Source organism: Anguilla anguilla, chromosome 2 (assembly GCF_013347855.1).
Source record: "Anguilla anguilla isolate fAngAng1 chromosome 2, fAngAng1.pri, whole genome shotgun sequence".
Lineage (NCBI taxonomy): Eukaryota > Metazoa > Chordata > Actinopteri > Anguilliformes > Anguillidae > Anguilla > Anguilla anguilla.
This window is the reverse complement of record NC_049202.1, coordinates 46,725,460-46,749,340: the sequence shown is the minus strand read 5'-3', so window position 1 is coordinate 46,749,340 and position 23,881 is coordinate 46,725,460. Positions and strand designations below refer to the sequence as shown.

The 23,881-nt window shown below is 43.9% G+C and overlaps 1 protein-coding gene and 1 long non-coding RNA gene across 2 annotated transcripts in view; one reads left to right on the top strand and one right to left on the bottom strand.

Moving 5' to 3' along the window:
- Window positions 1-291: 291 nt before the first annotated feature.
- Window positions 292-2,866, bottom strand: LOC118221255. Its single transcript, XR_004764076.1, has 2 exons — window positions 2,675-2,866; window positions 292-569 (listed from the first exon to the last, which is right to left on the bottom strand). It is a non-coding gene; the product is annotated as an uncharacterized LOC118221255 (long non-coding RNA).
- Window positions 2,867-4,849: 1,983 nt separating this feature from the next.
- LOC118221254 (guanine nucleotide-binding protein subunit alpha-12) overlaps window positions 4,850-23,881 on the top strand; it is a 39,190-nt gene continuing 20,158 nt past the window's right edge. Inside the window, exons 1-2 of the mRNA XM_035406145.1 lie at window positions 4,850-5,722; window positions 16,570-16,785. Of these exons, the coding sequence (XP_035262036.1) occupies window positions 5,405-5,722; window positions 16,570-16,785 (534 nt within the window). The 5' untranslated portion in view covers window positions 4,850-5,404. The remainder of the gene's footprint in view (window positions 5,723-16,569; window positions 16,786-23,881) is intronic.

Below are 23,881 nucleotides of genomic sequence, written 5' to 3'. Positions count from 1 at the left end.
CTATTTTAAGCACAATTGAAAGTTTTTCCTCAGCCTCTCACCTGTTTTGATAACTCAATTTTAAAGTGTATTAAAATATAACGTTGTGGCCTTATACCACCATGACCTGGTTTGCAGTATTTCGAAGTAGATTAACTATGGATATAACTACATTCTTCACTCATGCAATAGTGACTTTGAAAAGCAAAATGAGAGAAAATACACTGAAAATATTCATTTGTGAGGTGTGCAAATAAATTCACCACAAAATGAAGCATTGTACATTCAAAAATGGGGATCGGTGAGTCTCTGTGAATTATTTGTTTTCTTTATTTATTTGCTTTTTACCCCCTTTCACAATTTAGAATACACATTCATATATCAGCATTCATGAACTGGAGCCCAGGCTCTGGTTGCTTATAGGGAGGATGCATTAAAGCATGTACTCTGTCTGAAGAACAATGTCGAGGGCCACTCCTTATGAAACCGCAGCTGCACCTCAGGCTTGCGCTGACAGGAGCCGGAGGAAGGCGATTCATGTGCGGCTTAACAAGCAGACTTGCAGGTGCTTGATCGACCAGCAGGGGTCACTAGAGAATGAAGAGATGCAGATCCCTGTCAATGGAACCGTCCTTAACCCTGGGCAACATCTGTGGATCCCTGCCTATGTTAATTATGGGTGGACATGCAGGGCTACAGGCCGCAGTCGGCCGCAGTCGACACTGCCACCAGCTTCAACCCCAAACCATGGGGCTTATCTATGCACTGGATGAGAAGGCATGGGCTACCCAACCGTCCTTTCTCTGTCTGTCATTTTCCAGCGTATACATTTTCAGAGGCTGTTTTCTAAGCCATGGATGTCATGCTAATATTAGCAAAGAAAGGCTTAATAATGAATGTACATAACTAAAGGCCCTTGAGAGTTATTACATTAAAACAGAAGACAATCAGCATTTAGTTGTATTCAAATAAATACAAAGATGGAAATCATGCAGAAGCTCACTATAGCAGAGAGGGAATTTGAAAATTCTGAATTAAGTGATAAATGGCTCTTGTCTGAAAAACAAAAAAAATGTTTCATATTTCTTTAAGTATCCCTCTAATCAGAATGTGACTGAATACATATGAGGGAATCATTTGTATAACTGAGAGTGAGAACAGATGATCATAAATCCCATTTTGAAAATGACAAACAATTCTGAACCCGTCCAGTTTTTTTCCCCCAGTGTCTTGGAGTCACTGCCAAAACGGCAGGACTCTCAACATGCGGGCTTCCGTGGTAAACTGAAAACAGCAGGTGGGGATGCAGAAACTGGTGACGTTCCTCTTGCTTGTACGGCAGATGGTTCATCAATCTGCTTTGTCCATAGGTCCACCCTGTCCACAAGGACTGGTGTAGTAGCCGAGCAAAATATCATTCATCAGGGCCTGTTGCAGTACATTTCTAGATCTACAATCCTCGATTGCAATATTTCTCCCATTCCGCTGTTTTGTGGAGTAAGACTAAAATTCCCTGAATATATAATTTTGATAATAAAAATACACGCTACATTGCATATTAAGAAATTAGTATTACGACACAGTGCACACTGGTATCTTGGGGACTGTACTTACATTTCTTTTGCATCTTCGTGGTAAGTGTGTGAACAGTGATGGGCTTTCACCTCATACAAGGAAAAATTAATTATGAATGGATAAATTAATGTTTTCAAGAGTTTAAAGAAAAAAAATGGACAATTAATTTTATCAACACATGGACATGCTTCTTCATCCCCAAGCTAGCTCATCTCCCAACACTTTGGTCTTTTAATTGAAAACACACCAGAGCAGCAAGCTGTTACAACAAGATGTTATGTGTTCCTTCAAGCATGAAAATGATTGTGATAAATGGAAATTATTTTAGTCAATTCATGTCAAAGTGTCATTTGTATCTGCTCAGAATATTATGTGTGCTTCAAATATGAAGTAAAACTAGTCTGAAGGTAAGGTAAAAACTACAACAACAACAAAAGAAACTAAAATACTGTCTACTTTGTGTGTAGACGTTTTTACTATAAGTAAAAATATCACTACAGGTGCTGTTCTGCTGAATGACCAACAGCCCTTTCTCTTTCACAAAGCTCAAAATGTGTATGTCACAGAATAGTCATCTATCTCAAAAGTGCACATCGTCTCAGCAAAAAAAACTGTTCCATTTTCTTTCATTTTGCCACTTTCTTTAGAAATAGCGAACAGAGTTCTCAATGACCTGCTATGTTTCTCCTCGGACCATTCTGCATAAGCTGACAGAGGGACAGACTTGTAATGAATACTGACACTTAATCAATGTCACATGAATGCCTCTGATCTTTTTCAGAAATCTATGCTTGCTGCCGGGGTGGATGCTGGATACTGCTAAAAATGCCCATTGACTTGTCAGCTGTGTATGCTCAGAGCATGTCAGGATCACATCTCACGTACCCAACTATCTTGATCAACACTTTCCTCTGGGAAATCTCTGGGAACAAGGGAAATCACTCTGGAGCATGCCTCCAGACAATGTACCCTGGTTAAAATTTCAGGCTAAAGCATAATGGAATTCAAAAGCATATCAACAGGATGGGGCCGCACAGAAAACACATTCTCACTGTATAGTGCAGAGCAGCATCTAGTTCTGAGCAGAAAGTAACACAATTGCTCTTTGCTGTGATTTCACCTTGTTTTCATTTTCAGCCTGTCTGTCCCCGAAGCCTTTCTATTCTCCCAATGAGTTTAATGCAATGGTCGACCCAGACACTCAAAATGAATCATAAAAAAAACAGTGGGAGTAGAGAGAAAATAAAACTAAGAACAGATTTTCTGTTGTTACCTGGTGGAAGAACTCACAAAACAACAAAGTTGAGTTGGCAGCGGCAGCAGCAGAATTGTAAAACAGGAAACAGAAGATTTCAGTCATGCAAAGAGAGAGATTAAATTAGTCTCGAATCCTGGGGGGGGGGGGGGGGCGCTTGTCATTACAACTTCAACGAAGAGCATCGTGATTATTATGTTTCATGTGCTTATTAATTTACATTTTTTCCAGGATCAAAGTGTACTGTGAGCACATGAGCTGACTTTCCCTAAAATGCAAAACAACGCCTGTCAGGATGGATAATAATATGAAACCCTTTTCATTAAGCATGTTCCACCTCATTTATAATCTTAAAAGAGTATATTGGTCCTAGGTAATAGGAAAGGACTTGCCATTTAACTGAGGTGAACATCATGGTATTCATTTCCTAATGTATTTTGAAAGGTAAAGTTGAGGGTTTGGTGTAGCAGAAAGTAAAAAAGTACTGTTTTGCTTTCACTGATATATATGGACATGTATCCTCTGGAACTCTAGAATATGACAGCTAACAAAGACCAGACAACACCCCCCTTTAAACAATGATATCTTGCGTAATTCTGTGTTGAAGGATATGATGTAGGGCTAAAGTATTGTAACAGTTATTACACATTATCATAGTGCATGATGCCGACTGCAAAGCTGCCAGATCAGACAGGAAACATTTGGGTATCATTCAAAACAACAGCCCACTGTCATGTCAACTCTTGTTTTTGTGATTGGCTCATAAAACAAGTGTTCCTGTTGATGGTAATCTAAGCTCTTCCTTACAATGTGCATCAATATAACCAGAAATTGATAAGCAATTTTGGAGCAGTGCCACACAAACAACTCTTTAGAAATAAATCTAAATGCAGTCACAGCGCCCCCTGCTGAAGGAACACTCCCTTTGAGAATATTATCTCTGACATATTGTGAACCCTCCTTTCATTACAACCACTTGCACTGCTACTACTTGTACTTGTACTGCTGTTGTCCTCAATTGTCTTTAAATTCAGCATTATTATGACCATCATGTATTTCTTTACTCTCATCAAATAATACTTTACTAGCCACAGCAATCAGGGCTAGGCTATTGAACAAAAACCGAAAAAATACAGCAATACCAGCTGAAAAGAGAATCTTTGCATTAAACAGTACACACTCTTTGGGACGCTGCCCAATCTAATCCTGTTTACAGTACCATTTGCAGTTTATTAGCCTGAGTCAATATGGCACACACTGTAAGACAGCCAATGCAGCTGGAAAAGCCAGAATATGTTTTAAGTACATTAGTGCAGCTTTTTCATTACTTCAATTCATGGCAGTACATCATTGGCACCTCTTCTAAACCAGGCTAACGCAAAAAAAGAAAAATGATATAAGGAAAAATACATACAAGGTTCTAAACCTCATTAATGAAGTTATGGCTCTCTCTCTCACGCACACACGAGCACGTACACGCTCCAACGTTACCTTTTTTGAGCCCGGTAGTCTTAAAGGCCAGCAGTCATACCTGACTATGCAGTGATGACTGGCCCGATTACCTGACTCGGCAACCGAGACTGGATGTAGCCTACGATTGATAGCCATCTTAAACTTGAATATAAAATAGCTGACGAAAAAGTACATTGGAAAGGCTGGTAAACTTAAAAAATAAACTTGCGTGCAATGACTTTTGGGAAAGAAAACAAGTAGGCTAAATTTATCCTTTTGAAAAGCTCGTTTCAAAGTAGATTCTGCAGATAAACCCCAAATTCCATGTAATCTAACCGATGGAAATGCATAAGGCTGGTCTCCCTGTATTAATGAAACGAAGTAGTTTATAAGTCTTTAAATCAGGATCTGAACATTACTCAAAAATTACAGTTAAACTGACGCAAAATCGTCGCGCAAAATCCAATGTATCCAGTTAATGCACCGCCCACGGCAACCTCGCTATCGCCCCCTGCTGGCGACTTCCAGCCGTGTTGCTGTGGCTTAATGACCGGACTGCATAGTTCTATTAAACTTAGGCGTGTTGGGAGGGGGAGAGTGGGAGGCAGCGGGACAAAAACAGCATTTTCATTCAAGCTTTAGCCTTAGGTATAGTTGCCAGGTTAACTTTAAAGTAGCCTGATTTTTTGTTAAAGATGTTAAAAGTTTAATTGCTTCTTGTCTTAAACTGAAATGGCACAACATGTAACCTACTAGCTTTCGACCATAATTTGTTGTCGATTATTGCTGCGCGAGGACAGCAGTTAATTAGAACTTTGTATATTTTGCAGCCTGTTTCGGAAAGTTCAGCTTTGAGTATGCCAGGTTACACGATTCAAGTTTTGTGAAAGAAGATATTCAGAACTATGAAAGTCACTTCGGAAGACGTTACTGCCTACGATTCATGTTCATTGTGAGAATAATTGTGAGGATACCCTTATCGGTATTTTTTTTTTTTTAAAGGAGGCTACGCGAGTTTTAGATGTCATCGCTTTGATTTGGACATCACCTCAGTTTTAAATGAAAACCAATAGGAAATTGTTTTTACATACAAATGCAAACAAATCACTGAAGCAAATACAAGATTTTGCCTAATTAGCAACAATGTCTGGCGTGGTGCGCACACTTAGCCGGTGTCTGCTCCCCGCCGAGGCGAGTCGAGAGCGAGGTAACAGCAAGGACAGAAGCCGGGATCGAGATGTGAACCAGGAGCGAGAGGCAAGGCGCCGAAGTAGAGAAATCGATGCCATGCTTGCCCGTGAGAGACGCTCTATCTGCCGCTTGGTCAAAATACTACTACTTGGAGCCGGAGAAAGTGGAAAATCAACATTTTTAAAGCAAATGAGGATTATACACGGAAAAGAGTTTGACCAGAAAGCATTACTGGATTTTCGAGATACCATCTTCGAGAACGTTATAAAGGTAATTATTTTTAGAGGGCGAATGCATTAAAATGTGGTTTAAATATTGGCTGTGTATGAAAAGAACAATGGGTTTACATTATTTGTTTTGCCTAGAGACCGAGGCAGAAAATTATATATTTTTTGTCAATAACAATGGTCATGGTTTTGTAAACAAAAACTAATGAGTAGCTACCCATTAATTTGTTGAATATGCCTTCCACTAAAAATGACAGAAGAGGTGCTGGATATCTGAAAGCAGGTGAGATCCCCCACTGCGACCAAGGGGGGAAAGTTCGGCCTATTTATTGAACAGCTCGTGGGTTGGTGAAAGCGACACCACTACCACTGGAATGCTTGTGTGGGTCAGTTATTTATAACAGAAATCAGTGAGAATGTAGGCCTGTGCCTATGTCAGGCTTTGAATGTTCGATATCTTGAATGCAATTAGGCTGTGGTAGGCGTGTTTAGAGTGAAAGCCTTAAAGACATTCAATATTTAATTTACCCATGTGTGTAGTTTGAATTAAGCCTAGTCTGACGACTATGTGCTGACCTTAGGCTGTGAAACAAGTACTAACTCCAGGGACATTGTTTGGAAGATATGAAAAACAGTTGAATACTGATGCCTTCGAACTAAGTACAGTTATGTAATGTTTGAAACGAGGACTAGATATGAAACATGGACCAGGATGCAAGATTAGAGCAAACTAGCATTTTCTTTGGTGATTAGTTCGACTAATGCATAGTTTGTATTGGAACTTGTGGACAATGTCTTGATTAAAGCTTTTGAGGGTAAATTAAACATAAGCTTGGCACAGTCTAATTGTTTTGACCTACATGCTGAGCGAATAACACTTCGGTATTTTTGGTGTTTAAATAATGACACAATCTACGTACGATACGATAATTTGAATTGTCTTAATTCACTGGATAAATTGTTTTTCTCCAAACTCGGTGTGCTAGTTTTTGAAATGTAGTTTTTAAAAGGCAGCTTCTCAACACTGTTCGCATAGAAATAAGCATCACAATAACTACAGTGACCACAATCCATTGCGCATACAGCCATGCAAATGATGTGACAGTTCGACATGATGTGACAAACTATACCGAAGATATGGTTGTACTGTGCGATTGTACCAAACAACACACACACACACATATATATATATTCCACAAGAACACTTCTAACAAACTGGTAGTTTTTACTCAGCAGAATGTCACATATGCCTCAAATGATTTTGTGAACGTAACTAGTAAATTTGGTAACGTGTCTCGTGAGGAACACCGAAAACAGTGGCTTGTAACGTTCGATTTCGAGCATGGAACTCTGCTTAACATTGTAAGTGTTCTTAGCAAGACTTGCCATCCATTGAGTGTAAAAGACGCTACGCTTAGTGCAAACAACTTGCTTTAAGTAGTCCCATACTATTTCACCCCCTTTGGCTATGTCTGCTTGATTAAAGAGAATTTATGGCTACAATATGTTTCAGATACACTGGGAAGAATTGAGCAGTGGTGGTTTTTAATGTAGTCTTCATATTTGCTCATATTACTTAAAGGAAGTGAAACTGTTTTTATTTGCTATATAATACCACAGAGAGTGGGAGACTGTACCTCAGAGATGAGGAACGTCTGGTAGCCGTTATTTGATCCAAATTTATTTGGCTCAAGTCTATTCTCTTAACTAATCAAGAATTAATTTATGGGAGTTTAAATCAACAAAATGGCCCATTCACATGCCAACTTTTGACTTCTCCCTCCTCGCCAGTTTCTGCACGGTTGTTTGTTTATTGATTTGTTTCTTTGATTGCTTTTGTCTGCATTTATGCATTTGCATTGTCTGCATTGATTTGCCAGCTCCTGACCGGACAGGTATGTATTTCCTCCACTGGTGAAAATTCTTTGTGTTTTTCACTGTGGGGTGACTTGCGGTAATGATTGTTTGTCAGCTTATTCTCTGTTCTTGGAAGGTTGTAAGTGGGAAGCTTCGCATGCATGTGTTCATTCTGCTTGTGCGTGTGTGTGTGTGTGTGTGTGCGTGTGTGTGCGTGTGTGTGTGTGGGGAGGGGGAGACTTTTCAGGTACCTCGTCACTGGATTGGGCCCAAGATGCACAGCATGATTGGCAAGGTGTATGTGTTTTTCTAATTATTTTTTTAGCCAGAGAAAGAAAAGAGGGAGGGGCTCAAATAAGTTTTTGAGTCCCCAAAAGGTCAGCGGTGGCCCAGTGTGGGTTAGCCAGTGTAGATCTGCTTATGGAGGTGGCAGCAGGGCTCTTGTCATTATGGAAACAATGAAGCAGATGCTGATGCTGTTCTTGGATTCACATTCCCCTTTCGAGCTCAGCCATGGTAAAGCCTCTGCTAGGGCTAGTGTAATGGACAACTGTTTGGCGAGGGCTTTGTTTGTTCTGTCCAGTGAGTAATAAAGTGGTGCTCACAACAGGGATGGAATATGGAGCTCAGCTGCTTTTCCATGGGTAGCTCATCCATTAGGCGCACATGGCTCATGTGAGAATGTTGCTGTGCTCCTGGGCCTAGTGCTGGGGAATTTCTGCTAGGGCTATTTTTCTCTGTTTACCTCACTCCCCTGCCACTGCTGCTCTCCCAGTGCCCCATTTTGACTGGCCAGTGTCTCCATCTATCCAGTGACATATTGTCTTAAGAGTCACGCGGGATCCCCCAGCTGAATGTCGTCACTTTGTGTCTCTGTTCATTAATCAAAGGGTCTATCTTGGGACAGCAAGGTGGTTTTCAACTCAGAAGCATTAAAAGTAGCCTATTTTAATTATAACAGATGAGGTTGTTGTTTTTCCATGCACTTCAGTTTTTCCTTGTGATAAATTATTTTTATGGTGATTGTTCTGGTCTCTTCAGATATATATTTCAGATATATATTGCTCAGTACTTTTGTATGCATATTTGTTGCATAAGTGATGGCCTAAATATTTTTATGTACTAAATTTACTTAACTGTGCACTCAATCTGGCAGGCTGTTTTTGGCTGAAACTGCAGTACCTGTAGTGCTTACTTTGCCTCTCTGAAGCGTGCCCATTTTCATGCTGCATGTATGTGCAGGGCTCATGGGGCTTTCACTGAAAGCCTGAGGGTTGAAGCAGTCCTGACCTGAGGCCTGACGGCAGCAGATTCACAGTACAGTAAATGTGCTATTTAACAGTGGGTGATGGGGATAAGAGGGCTCTGTGGGTGAGCTGAGCGGTGCTCTGGCCTGTTTGTGTGAATGTGAAAGGGGCTGGATTTAAGGAAGCCTGTATTGTGTTGACAGAGGCAGGCGGGGGTTCAGTATGACCCTTTGACCCTGTCAGGTGCTGTTTGGGCTGATGAAAACACTGAGGTTCCCTCTACTTTTCATTGGCACTTAAACTGAGGCTCGTCTGTGACATGGCAGTTATAATAGCTATGCTTTTGGAATATAGGTCAGCATCAGGATCACTGTGCATGGGTTGGTGACTTGTAAATGAGGCCATAATTTTGCAGGGAATGATTTGGTTGAAAAAACTAAAAAATGCCTTTGAGCCAACATTGTACTTATGCATTATTTTAAATGGAGAATCTTTCTCATTGGTATTTAGGGCATATTGCATAGAATAACATAACTGTTCTAGTGTGTTGTAGTTACAATACGACATAGGCCTACATGACTGCATATGTGTACGAACACAAAGGATGAATTTGTGCATGTGCTGTGGTGCACCCCTTGTCTGAGAGAGCTCTGCATTCTGCGGTCAGCATGCTTTCAGGCAGAAAGATGTGGCTTTCATAACAAATGTCTTTCTTTTAGTGGTGCTCCGGCTACTTTTCAAAAACTTTCTGATTATCTCCTAAGCGTGGTTGCTTTTCTGAATTGCATTTAAAACTGTCATTTCATTTATAGGGTTCTTAAGCAGTTGTTCACAGGGGCTGCTGTCTTTTTATTTTGTGCATAGAAAATGTCTCAATGACCAAGATTGAATTTTTGATATAGAGCATTTGCTGTTTTTCTGTCACACCACTAACAAAATTTCTTTCAATATTTCTGCCGAATGCTGTTTTCTTTGAAAGGTGTTTGTTGATGTTTTACCAGCACGACATTTTATGACTGCAGTCCACAAGACTGCCTGCCTCCCTGTGTTTGCACAGTGTGTGTAGTTGAGCAGCACTGGGCCAGTAGATGAACAGACGGTTTCACTGAGTGTAAGTGCTGTTGCAGGGAATTGCGTGGACTCAATCAGGAAATGCAGGGAATAATTTCGGTTCGGGCCTCAGTATCCTCAGCCTCATTTCTGTATAAACTTGACTCATTGGCTTGCATCAGGCAATGAGTAATGTTTTACATTATAAGCAGTATAGAGTGACAGACCATTAGGAAATGAGACAACACACATCTATGCAGGGCTGCCTTATTGACACAGAAAGGGGTTTATTTTTCTGGATGTGTTCTGTTTTTCTCATTCTTTTTAATCTAAATGGTTCACTGCATATGAATAGTAAAGTTGTGTGGGCCTTAAGGCTGTTCTGTGTTTGTCCGTGTGGGGACCTGCTAATGTTCCTATAAGCCATGTAAACACTCAGGCCAGTCCGAGCTTCAGATGGGCAGATCAAACTTATTAAAGCTGATTATATCAACTGCTGTGATGCACATGGATTTAATCACTTCTCCCCCACTTGTGTCACCTCGTAATGCTGATGTTTTGGCAGTGCAAGATATTCCATTAATTGTCACGCTACACAGCCCCCTCCCCCCTCTCCAAAAAATAAAAAATGAAACCACTTTTTATGGCTTCTTAAAACTCCGCCATATCAACCAATGATACCTCTGGGCCTATAAAGTGGCTATATTTGTTTTGGTGTAATGAGAAAAGCAGTTGTATTGCGTGCAATAGCAAAGGAAGTGCAGAGACTAGTCTAAGCGCGCATGTCTGCATTGGATTACACAGTGTAGGCTACTGTATATCAAAAATGTCATAGTGACATACTGACATACTTACACTGACATACTGCTACTGTTGCTCTCAGTCTCTCAGAGAATGGGTAGGGGAGGTTTTACTTTTGGCAGCCGAAGGTATTCAACAGATGCGAGTGCCAGTCGTGGCTTACAGTGCATGTAAACGGCCAGGGGGAGTGGCTTACAGCTCATTTAAACGGCCAGGGGAAGTGGCTTACAACTCATTTAAACGGCCAGGGGGAGTGGCTTACAGCTCATTTAAACGGCCAGGGGAAGTGGCTTACAACTCATTTAAACGGCCAGGGGGAGTGGCTTACAGCTCATTTAAACGGCCAGGGGGAGTGGCTTACAGCTCATTTAAACGGCCAGGGGGAGTGGCTTACAGCTCATTTAAACGGCCAGGGGGAGTGGCTTACAACTCATTTAAACGGCCAGGGGGAGTGGCTTACAGCTCATTTAAACGGCCAGGGGGAGTGGCTTACAGCTCATTTAAACGGCCAGGGGGAGTGGCTTACAGCTCATTTAAATGGCCAGGGGGAGTGGGGGAAGTTTTTTTTCTGGTGGTTTGGGTTGGGTTTCAGATTTCCCCTAATGGCTGCCAGTGAAGTGGAGGTAATCATCAGGGAATATGGTGGTCCAGAAGAGGACATCACAGGTTCAAGGTAGCCATTGGGCTCTTATGCATGTGTGATTAAAACCATTGTGTTAAAACGGACTGTGATGTATCCACTTATTGGTGCCATAACCAAGTGGCTCCATTTATTTGCATGGCTGTTTGCCACCATCATGTGGCTTCTGCTCCCCTGTCCTAACCCTGTTTTAGTAACTGTGAAGCACTCCCTGGAGTCCACCCCCTCCATGGGGTGTCAGGCTCAGCCTTAAGAACCTCTTCATAGGGGATGTGGAGGCCTCCAGTACTATGTGTCCCAACAATTATTTAGGGTCTGTACAAAAAAAGGACACAACGAGTGTGATGTCACCCATTGATTATCCATGGGCTTGTGAAAAGCATTTTGAATCCATGGTAGTGCAGTTGGGGGAACCCTTATATGGTCATGAAGTCCGGGCCGGGTCAGTACGCAGTGTGATGGTCAGTCCGGGGCCATTACTATGTGCATTAGATGCCACGCCCCCCGAGTGTCTCACAGGGACTAGCCATGATTTAGGTGCACTCTGTCTAGAGACAGGGTGAATCTTTAAGTGACAGACTGAATCTATTATATGTTGGTGGATTGTCCCACTTGGCTCTGTGGTTCCTGAAAAGACGAGGAAAAACGTTTCCAGAGGTGTGGGCCAAGGTCTGCGTATGGTCAGATGGGCTTGTCCCATCCTGCAGTGTGCCATGGATGTCCACCTGGTCAGCTGACCCCATGAATTGATCCCTGTGGCGATAATCACACTAATCTGCTGTGCTGCCACCCTGTTAGACATCTGCTAGAATGGGCTGACCTCCTCTACCTGTCCTGGCTGAGATTTGGGTCTGGGTGACTTTGCAGGCCCTGAGATAGGGATAGCTCTTTCTCCACTAGTAAAAGAAATGCTGCGATATGCCTTAAACAGCAAATCTCTGCATGACTATTGCTATCAAGAGCAGCATTTGCTGTGAGGAGCCCCCAGAGTTCTCTGCCTTATTTTCTGTTTATTAGTGGCAAACCCTCTGCATAAAACAGCAAAAGGCCCATAAATGCCAGAAAAGTAATGCTGCATGTAAGTATAAGGGACTTTATCATGGGACCCCTATTGCCCATTGCTTTCTTTCTCTCTTCTGAAGTGCACCAGTTGGGCAATCATCTATTTCCTCCAGCAGGGTGTTCATTTTACACATGACTTCATGAGAGAATTTGCTTTTTAAGCATCTTTTATAATGCCCGTCTTATTCCCCAATTTGGGGGGTACCACCACGGCTGTAAATCGGTGGTATTGCTGCAATGTCTGTCACTTGGGGAGGGTGCGGAGACTGCTATATGAAATGAGGGCTGCGCACAGACAGTATGGCACAGGCTCACATGTTAAACGGACAGGCAGAATACAGACAGGGAGCAGGTGTCCAATCAAGCAGCACGAGAGGGAATAGCCTCAAAGCCAGCCCTCACCCAAGTGAATTTTTGCTCTGTTCTGTGGGACTCCTGCCCACATTCAGCACTAACACAGCCAGGATTTGATACCCTGACCATGGGGTGCATAACTGATTCAAGAACCAGTGTTTTAGCTGAATGTACAGACCCCAGAAAATAGCCTATATTTTGAAGTTTGTTCACTGTGGCGCTAAGCTGAGAATTCTGCGGAATTATTCAGTGGTCTAGAATGTCTGTTAATGGATAGGAGGCAATGCTACATGTTTATAATTAACATGGAGATGGAGTATTGTGGCTGGCTAACAGGCTAAATTCCTCTGCTCATATTGTCATGGGACTTAACTGTGAGAATGTGGCGGGGGATGGATATGGGATGCGCTGAAAAGAGTCACACACTGTTAGCAGCAGTTTTGGCCCACTTCCCGAGTGATGAATGTAAGCCTCTGTACACACTCATCTTTCAGGTCGAATACCATTTTAACGAATTGTCATGGAGCTCGCCTTGTTTACAGTATCAAAGCTGTTACTTGTGCAAAGTCATACTCCCTTCACCCATTTCCTAGTCACAACTTTGATGTTACCAGAAAGAAACAGCGATTGCCTTCAAGGCTCTGCTGGAAAACACCTTTGTCCCAGATCAGACATGATCATATTCCAATGTGAGCAACAGTTGTATCCAAATGTGGTTTGATTCCTTTCTTCCTTCTTTTTATTTGCTGAAAATTGCTGCGCTGTTTCATTATATCTCAGCCTTGTACATTTTAGCCCCATGTATCTTCAGTCATATTGGGTAATTCTGCATTGTACACATAAAGTGAGCCTTATTTAAAAGGGTGTTCAGCTCTCTCTCAGAGCTGGAGTAACCTAACTTCACCCAGGTCTGAGGGGACAGTGAGTTTGGAGTGGAAAAAAGTGTATGTTAGAAGGTAAGTTTGGTCTGTTTTAATGTGTATGCCCAGAGTTCTGCTGAGCTCCCTTGTTTGCAGGGAGGTGCTGTTGATTAGCTGTGTTTACTTGGCTCCGAGCAACCTCCTCAGGTTGGGCGGGCTCAATGATGTATTTACTTGCATTGCCAAGTTGGCCGTGTGCTTGTATTTAGCTTGTATCATTTTGCTGAGTAATCCCTACAGCTGTGATATCGCCCAGCCTTTTTCCTGAAGGGGGATTCGGATTGAAATACAGTACTCTTCATGTGTTTTTTGTTAAAGGCATTTCTTAAGATGACAACAAACATGCACTATATCAGCATGCTGTCCTGTTCAGAGGTTCACTGCTGGCATGTTTAATTGCCAGTGAAGCGCATCCTGACTAACGTGTTGAACTAATGTCAGGGTTTCACGAGTTTTCTCCCTTAAAACGTGTTGCTTGCCTCTGGAGGATGGGGCTGAGCGTTCCCTCCTCTCTGGTTCTGGTTCACGGGGCGGCGATGCAGCTGTGGTTTGGACTCCATCTCCGCACTCTGGCCGGGGTGGATGGCTGAGAGCTCAGCTGTGGCCCCAGCAGAGAGCAGACCCCGCGGCTGACCTCCAGGAGTGACATCCCGTTCGGCGATAATGGCGACCCCCCCGCCCCTGTGCTCTGTCTGGACGTTGCCTAGCGAGGCTCGGGGGTATGGGAGCCAGCCCGTTCCGAGATAGCGGAATGAGGAAGTGGGTGAAGGGTCAGCAGTGGGCGGGGCTCGGTGGGGGCAGCCCGCTGGAGACCAAACAAAGCTCCTGGGGAGGAGAGAGGGCGGCCCACAGGAAGCTTTGAAACCGCACTCTGGGGTAATGACTCAACAGCATCAGAGGGGGAACGCTTCGGGCTCCAATGACTGTTTACCTTTGCGGTAGAATGAGGAGATTAGTAAAATTTGAAAGGAGTGTCAAAATACTGGGATTTAGGCCTGTGCACTTCATTTCCCATGGCTTTTTTCCCTCTCCTGTGCATGTTCCAGCGGTTCATTCCTGAGGTGGTTTTTTAAGCCAAGACCCACTCATCTCATCCCCACTCACACTTGCCCATCACAGTACCCCATATCTACCCGTATCACAGCAGCCCGTTCTGACTGAGGTGGACAGTGTGTCAGGCTCCACATGAGAATAGTGGCAGCAGGCACAATTAAGAGCAGCAAGGCCACCTTTAAATCACGGTCATTGGCCTTGCCTTGGGTGCAGTCATTACGGGGATGTTAGTTTAGTGCTGTGACTTACAGGGAGTGCTGGCCAAGGCCCCCAGGAACACACCTGGAGGCGTCCTGCAGCGGCGGAGCGGCGGGAACTGAGACCCAGGGCCCCGCGAGATTTATCTCCCGCCAGGAAGCGCTTAATGCGCCCTGCACCCTGGCTGCTGCTCGTAGATCCTTTCGTGTTTTATTTGGCGGTGGCCGTAAACCAGATCGTCGGGCACGGAGAACTTTTGACAGTTTATTTTTTCTTTTTAAATCTGTGAAGCGGCTCGCTGCCCTGTTTCAGTGTATTTACCTTTGCGTAAATCCTTCGGCTTTATGTTCTGCACAGTGAAGGCCTGGGGTCCTTGCGCAGTTTCAGAATCTCAACGCTAGGGCTACTGGAGCTGGTCGTCAAGCACAAAATGGTCCTAATACTGCCGCAATTCTAGCTGGTCCCTGAGTAATGATTTTGCTATGGATTTTTGCTGTGAAAAGAAGTAAGTGCATCGTTTACTGTAATAGTATGTCACTCAGTTAAAGTCGATATTCTTTATTTCTCACTGTAATTGACAGACAGTGATTAGTTAGAGATGTGAACACTTTGGATTTGTCTCCTATAGGGCTGACGTATGGAAAGCCCTTATCTATGTCCTTCGGTCCTTATCATGACTTGGATGCCCTCCAGGGATGGGAGACTGTTACTGGCCTTTGCAATGCAGTGATCTCATTAATTTTACTTCCAGGCAGCTGTTGAATCATGTATTTATTTAGCTTGTCGTCTTGGTGTTTGGTTGGGTTTGCAAATCTTCCCCTCATTAAGGCCCAGATAATCCCTCTCAGATCTCTTGGAGATGCTGTTGTTTATGACAGGGAGCAAAGTCCTCGCAAAAGCCCTACTGATTGGCTGACAGACCCACCAGCGAGAGGAATGACTTCCTTCTGAAGGACTTTCTGAACTGTGTCAGTCCTAACAAGTAGCAGACGCTTTTACTGACAGATCAGCATAATGCAGTACAACATCATTGCTTAAGCCCTTCACTGTAATAGAATAGGGAGCCTGGGATGCTCTGTACTGAAAAGCAGTTTATAACAAAAATGCAATAACTCAAATTCGCCAGACAATGGAAGGCCTTATTCCGTTACTTGAATTGTGCATTTCCCCCTTCGGCATCTTTGGTGGTGCTGGAGAAAAGTCAATAAACTTTTTCATTGAACTACAAACTAAACAAGACCATTTGATTTATTTTTGTTTTCTTTTTTTTTTTTTTTACATCGTATTTTCAATTAAAATGTCGACTGTAAAGCTGTTTGAAAGACACGGGGCTTAATGACGTCTTCACACATCAGTAGAAACCTCCCGTGCAGCTGAACCCGCGCCAGCCCTCCTTGGTGCCTGGGCTGCCGCTGACGCAAGTCAAACGCATGTGTCCTATTAGGCCTCCTGTAATTACGCGGCCTGGCTCGATTGAGTATGACAACTCGCATCGCCTCGGAGTTATTTAGACAGCCTCGTTTAATGGGATAGCCCTTGACAATAATTTGATTCAGATAGTGTCAGTTAAATGTCTGTGTGAAGTGGCTCCTGCTTTCCGGTGTTCAAGTGAAAGCTCATTTGCTTTGTGTGGCATGATCCCACAGCTGGAAAAAATTATCTGTAAACACCGGACTGTTCTGATGTGTTGTCTTGCCCCCCCTCCCAGGGTATGCGGGTGCTGGTGGACGCTCGGGACAAGCTGGGCATTGCCTGGCAGAACACGGAGAACGAGAAGCACGGCATGTTCGTCATGTCCTTCGAGAACAAGGCGGGCGTGCCCGTGGAGCCCTGCACCTTCCAGCTGTACGTGCTCGCCCTGCGGGCGCTGTGGCAGGACGCGGGCATCCAGGAGGCCTACGGGCGCAGGAGCGAGTTCCAGCTGGTGAGTGTGCCCATGAACTGAACACATCCATTCCACATTAGCACTGTCTGGAGTTCCTTTCGCACATCTGCGTCGTATCCAATGCTACATGCGTGTCCCTTCACCAAAGGCTTTGATGAGTTTTGTACATGAGAAACTCAGTCTCCTTTTGTTTTTATGGATAACAGTAGTAATTGTTCTGGCAGGTCTCGCCTTCACTTCAGTGCCACAAGTAAATGCAATAAGATGAAAATGCATTCTTCACACTTCTGTTTCATTGAATGTAGGCATGTTTTCTTGTCCATGTGAATTGTTTGATTGTGTAATAATGTCATTGTCCTTTTATTTCTCATAATATTATTTTCTTTATAAAATTCATTATTAACTATATTTAATTGTTCCTTATAGCCATTGATGACATTTAGTACTGAATATAATGGGCTGCTGTGTGGCTCATCCTGTTTAGGGACTCTTATCGTACATGAGTGGACCGCACAGTCTGGTATACAGTACAGATGCCAGTGCTGACTGTGGTCAGCAGGCCCACTGGGTGCCACACAATTGGCTGTAGTGCCAGCCAGGAATTGGAGTGGTATGCCATAGCCTCATCTCACCAGTGACCCCTGCTGGTTGGTCAGGTGCCTGAAAATCTGCATATGCAAGAGACTTCCTCAGACTCATGTCTGTGAGCACCTGACTGGGAATTGGCAATGGGAATGGTGTGCCTCGGTGGAGGCCCATGCTTGTTTGTGTTCTCCTGGATGGTGGAAGTTGCAGTGATGAGTTGGGATGGGACGATAACTAATGTAGCTACATATCTCGGTAAAAAATATTAGCGGTTATTTAATCGTCATAAATTCGTATCATAGTCATTGACGAAATACCCAGCTGTTACATTCTTGCGTTGGTCAAAGAAGAGTACTAACTGATTACAGACATACGGAGGGCGCTTCTTATTCTTCTCATTTTCATTGTGCCATGGTGAAAGGTGAAGGTCATACATTGTCTCAGCAGGAAATAATAGTACTAGCAACAATGAAGAGCTCCCCCCCCCCCCCCCCGTTGAAGAGGGTCATCTCTGAAGTTTGGAAATACTTCTGAATAAGCTGTACTTTTTTATGTTTTAGAGATGTTTTATGATTGGTATAAATGAGTATTGTGTAAGTCATTGAAGTATGTTTTAATAATGTTTTAAGACTTTATTTCAGTAATTGTCAGTAATTATCAAGAAAATATTTTTTATTGTGAAGTTGTTGGCCAAGATAATTGTACCATGATATTTTAATATCGGCGAATGCCTACTGATGAGTACGATTTGGCAGAAAAAATGGAGAAGACATAACAAAAGCTGGCTATTAGTGAAATTCTCAGGGCAACATCAATTGATTTTTTTTTCCGTTGAAGTGCTGTCTTTAGCAGAAGGTATTGAAATACTAACCCATGCAGACAGAAACAAGGTCAACATGATGGAAAGTAAATAAGGAAGTAAAAGACAGGTGTGTCGGGCTAAAGGTTGCCGGGGTTTCTACATGACTTTGACGACATGCAGTAAGCAGTGTCTGCATGGAGCTGTGTACTTAATGTTTAATGGCTGTCTGCTCTGTAGAGGAACTACAGAAACATGAATATCACTGTGCCGCTGATTCCACATCTTTCTCCTCAATTATTAACCAGCTTGGAGACCTGCAGATCTGGGTTAGTAGCACAGAAGAAAAAGAACATACCAAACCTGCACTTGGAGGGATTCATCCCTATTGATTCCGTGTTACTGCGGTAGTCACTGCATGTGGAATTGTTGAGAAATCAAAATATGTGACTTCATCTTGCACTGTGACTTGACCTGTCTTGTCAAGCTGAGATCCTAAAGCTTTGATAAACTAGCATTTGCTTAGCAATGGGAGGAATGATGAGTGTCAACAAACCTACTAAGCGTTGGGGCAGTACTCAAATAAACCCATTTCCTGTTTGCCAACTGAGAGCCACGCCCTTTTTGAGGAGAGTAAATACTAATGGCCTGTTCTCTGATATACATGGGGAACTATGTGCTATTTTGAATGTGATCTGATTTCCACTTTGGCTTACAAAACTAGTTTTGATGGATTGAGGTGGTGTCTCCAGTACACTGGCCAGAGAAATCGTATCTGCTCTCCTTCACACGTGGAGTGACTGAGTGTATAAACTGTACACAGTTAGTATCTTTGTTTGTTCCACTTTGCATAAGACGTTTACAGTATCATCAGGATTTCTCTGTAGAGAATATAGATACAGATGTTTGGAGAGACAATAAGATGCCAGTCTGGTAATTATAGTATTGTTCTCAAAATAACACACATTTCATGAATGCAGTTCTTGAGAGTCAGGAACCCAAATTATTATAATCATTATTATAAGTTGTTATTATAATCACATTGGTAATATTAGTAATAATAAGCCATTAAAATTGATTGCTAGTATTTTATCTATTTTTTGCATCTCAAATGTAAGTATTAAATGTGTGAACTATGTCCCCCATTGCAGTTGCCATAGCTAAATATAAAGGTGAAAGAAGCCAGGCTCATCCAAGGAAAATCAGGCTTTTACCCTGAATCACACGCCATTTCAGAACACTCATTCTGTTGGCCCATTCTAAATGTGACACACAGAGGGGTGGAGTTTGCATGACCCCTGTCATATGGTGTCACAGGCGTGTGATGAACACACAACATCCAGTGCAGTCATGCATGGTCAGGGCGAGCCCTCAAAATGCAGCCAGTTCCTTTGATATTTATGGTGTTACAGAGCTGCTTCAGATGTGTTTTCTTCCAGCACGGCCATCGAGGGGATTGCAGGGCAGCGCATGCACATCCTGTTTTAGTGTTTGAACAAGGAGCCTTCAGGCTTGGCAGCAGCCAGCCAGGGGATGTTGACTTTGTAACCGACCTACTCTGTGAAATGGGACATTAGGAAAAGAAATTACCATACAAAGAAAAAAAAAATCTCTTTGTGACTGGCATGCTTTCCCCCCCTCCCCCTCCTTTCTGCTATTTATTTCAGATATTCTCATGAATAGATTTGCACTTTATTTCCTGAGAGTTGAGGGGAGGGTTTGTTATCATTGCTGGAAGCTCCAAATCCGTGAACCAAGGGTCACATTCCTTGAAGAATATATTCATTGTAGTTCCAATGGAATACTGAGATACCAGTGGAATACTGAAATACTGAAAACACTGAAGTGCCCTTGTAATAGGCCTATATCTTGTCCTGGTCCACTCTTATCTTGTTCCTGGACTGTGGGAGAACAGTCAGCCACACAACAAGCTTTAGGACCAGACTCACAGGACTGCCTCAAGGTAGGTCCTTGAAATAACAGGGCACTCGATGGCTTGATATAACCGACTGAATGGCTGTCTTTCTCAGGGAACACTGTGCAGTTATGCCATGAATGAGACACTGGAGCAGTGATCCTAATTAATAACTGCTTTGAGCACCGGGCTCTGCCCGCCGTGGGTGGTTTCTGGGATTGGTTGGCACGGAGCTCCGTGTTGCCCTGGCTCACATTGTGGCCAGTGATGCACATCGCGGGCACGCCCACGTCAGATGACTCTAATACAATGCTTCAGTTTGTTCAACGGTAAAGAAAGCGCACTCGATGTATGTTTCTTTCTTTAATCTCTGATGTACAAAGGTTTCAGGATGAGTTACACAACGAAAGCTGACCCTGCATGAGGCATGGCTTTATAAAACAAATATTCTCGGGTCTCTAATAATTTTGAGACTGATATTGAATAGGACGGTTTAAAAACTTATATCCAGCTGAGTGATGGCAGGGAATACATTTTAATTACTTAGGTAAATATCAGTGCTTTGCCAGAGCATAAAATATTCTGACATCACCAGGTCTCCTGACCTTTTATTCCAGCATTCATATGATCTCTTTGCCCTGCATTGAAGGCAGTTGTAATTTGAAATCTGACCTATGCTGAGCTCATGAGGTACCATTATTTAAAAAAAACAATATTGTAGGTCTGTACTGTACAGGCTGAGTGAAGGATTCTGTGATATTCTGTAAGAGCAAATGCCAGAGGTTTCACATACCCTGGGCTGGCTTGCATCGCTGTGGTTTTCTGTTTCAGACTGTGTTCGCACAATGCCGGACATGTGCGAGCATTCTGCAATGATAGCATTATCTGCGTCTGGTTCAGTCCGTCTGCGTCTGCGGCTCTAATCTGCTTCATTAGCAGCTGCTCTCTTTTTTGTGGTCAGCGCCAGACACAATGCCCCGCCCCCTTGGAACAAGGACTCCACTCCGCTTGTGTAGGTGTTCATCGTTTCTGGAGCGTGTGTCTTTGATGAAGTCAGCGTTATGTGCATTACGGCGGGGTCACCTACCCTGGAGGCTCCTCGGTGGAGCTCCGTGGAAAAAGCCTTGCGTGAGGAAGCCTCCCACCTCACTGTAAACGAGCGCGTAGCGTCTTGGTGGGCCCACATCTGCTCGCTCATTAATTCAGCGCTCTGTCGAGAACACCAGGCTCCCGCTGCTCGACACTAATCTCCAGTTATCTTCTCCCCGGAGGTGCTGCTGGTTCAGACCCCGCGCTGTCACCCAATAGGATGTCAGCGTTTGGACCTGCTGACCTCACCAGCACAAGCCGTCCACATGCACGTGCGCAGCTCACATGATGATTCACTCTCCTTAAGGGCCCTCGGACATGTCTCCTGTCTCTGGCCTGTTCTTTGTTCGTTGCGTGTGTAATATGATTGTGTACTGAAGCTCTGCTTCCTCTTATTTGTATCTCAGACTTGTATCTTATCAAAGTCTGCTTTATCAAATAAAACGGTGAATGAGCGGTAAATCTTTTGCTGTAAATCAATTTGCTCTTGCTCATCTGTTCCTCTTTCAGGCAGTGATGTGGTGCTGTCGTTTAGATACTGAGGTCTTTGCCAACAGGTTCAAATTTGATTGGGCTGTGTACTGAGTACTGTTAGGTCTTAAAGTCATACTGGTTACATGTGCCTGTGGAATAAATTGTGTGTGAGGTTGCATTATGTCCTTCTGCTTTGAGGTTATTGTAAATACTTTGACATTCTTAAATATTACATTTTATTGTCATTTGAATGTGGTCAATATAGATCTGCTCCTGCAGCCTGTTACGCGCCACAGGGTTTGGTATTAGACTGGTTATGTGGTTATGCAGATGTGAAAATGATTAGCGTCTTTCGTCTGGCGCAAGTTGCCTGTTGCTGGGCTGTTACCGGGGAGACCTGGCGGGACAGCCATTAGCGCTGAGTGATGGTGAAAGCCATTTTCTTGTGTTGATTGCTGTAAAATGAGACTCTGGAAGCTAAGCGATTAGTACCATGAGGAGAATGAGCAGGGACGGCCGTAAATTGGCTGCGAGAAACCCGTAATTGGTCTTCAACCTGCGGTGAAAAAGCGAAATGAAGCCGGGGCCAAGTGTGAGGCAGGGGCGGGCGGCGCAGGTACGCAGATGTTGATCCGCAGAATTTGTCTGGCGCGCCCTGCGACATGGACTCCATTAGCAGGGACCCAGAGATGTGCGCACTGCTTTTGCCTTGGCGGCTAGCACGAAGGCATTCATTTTTAGCATTCGATGAAATATATATAAACATAGCCATTACCCTGGCTCTGCGTGAAGACGGTGAGTGCTTACCCCCCCCACCCCCCCCCGTGGAGCTGCTCTCACACTGCACTCCCTGATGTGTTACCGATTATACGAGGTCTGTGTTCCTGTTCGGAGGGAATCCTTCTCCGGCTGGCCTTTGTGTCTGCAGATGGGCCTGAACAATGCAGCGTTTGACACAAAGTTCATTCGTTTTAATCAGCACTAGCAGAGCTGACCGGGCCTGCTCCAAACCCACTGATACGTCTGGCCCTGACCGGCCGCCAGAGTATTTTATCGGGATATGAGGGTCGTGTGGATGAGGCGCTGGGCTTAGATTAGGCGGGGGGTGGGGGGAGATAGTGGCGGTGGTGTTAGTGGGGTGGGGGGAGAGGGGGTGTTAAATGCCGCTTCCTTCCTCGCTGTTGCTTTCCTACAGATAGCCAGCCGTGGTGACAGGTCGGCCTTCAGTGAGTTATGCCCTCTTTTGCCAGGGCTGCCCAGGCCCTGCAAATGTACCATTCTAGAGAAAGCTATCGATTTTCCTCTGAGGTGCTGCACAGCTTCAGTGTCACCAGTTTTCCTACGAAAATACCACAGAACTGCGCAGATGGCGACTGGGAGGAGATGAGGAAAAACAGCTTGAAAAACAGAGCGAGCGTTTCTCTGGCCTTCCCCTCCGATAGCGCTGCGGTCCTGGGAGGATTCCCTGAGATGGCCGAGCCCTCTGCACAGGCTGAGCGCAGCTGCAATTCATCTGAGAATTCCCTCCAGGAAGCGCTGGCGGAGGGCATGAGAAAAAGCAGGAGGCCCACGCAGTACGGACGCAGCCCCGCTCTGCTCCTCCCGTGACCCGACGAACCTCCGCCTTCGACAGGGTACCTGCGTCTGCCGAAAACCCCCACAGGCCCTCACAGATCCAGGGAAATGGATCCTTGATTTCTCATCTAGCGTTTGCCTAGCAGTCCTCTCCAAGAGCAGAACTGAACATTTCCGACAAATTATACAATAATACTAGGTTTTCAGGATTCTTGATTTTGAGAAACGGAGTGCACATCTCCAATGTTAAATAGAGCCCCAGTGAGGGTGATAATACCATCGGATTTCACCGCATTTCATTGCTTCTTCAAATGCGGAATACTTGTGAAGTATTCTGGTAATTGTGAATTAATAAATGAAATAAGAGTTTATTTGGACTTCAGGGCCATGACTGTGATATGCAGTATTTTAGTATAGGATGATGGTCAGTCAAAGGACAGGCTCAGTTATTCCTTTTCTCAAACCAAATGATCACTAACAACGCTACCAGGAAGTAAATAGCGGTCTCTGTGTGACTGGACATAAATACTGCTCTGCTGGGAGGCTTTGGGGATTCAGTGAGCAGGAAGTCTGTAATGCAGCTGTGTTGAAGGTTAACATAACTGCTTTCAAAACCACTGCAACCCAATAGGCACAACTCAAGAGCCCGCCAACCTTCTGTTTGTTTTCTAGACGTAAGTACGGAGCCTGTCATACCT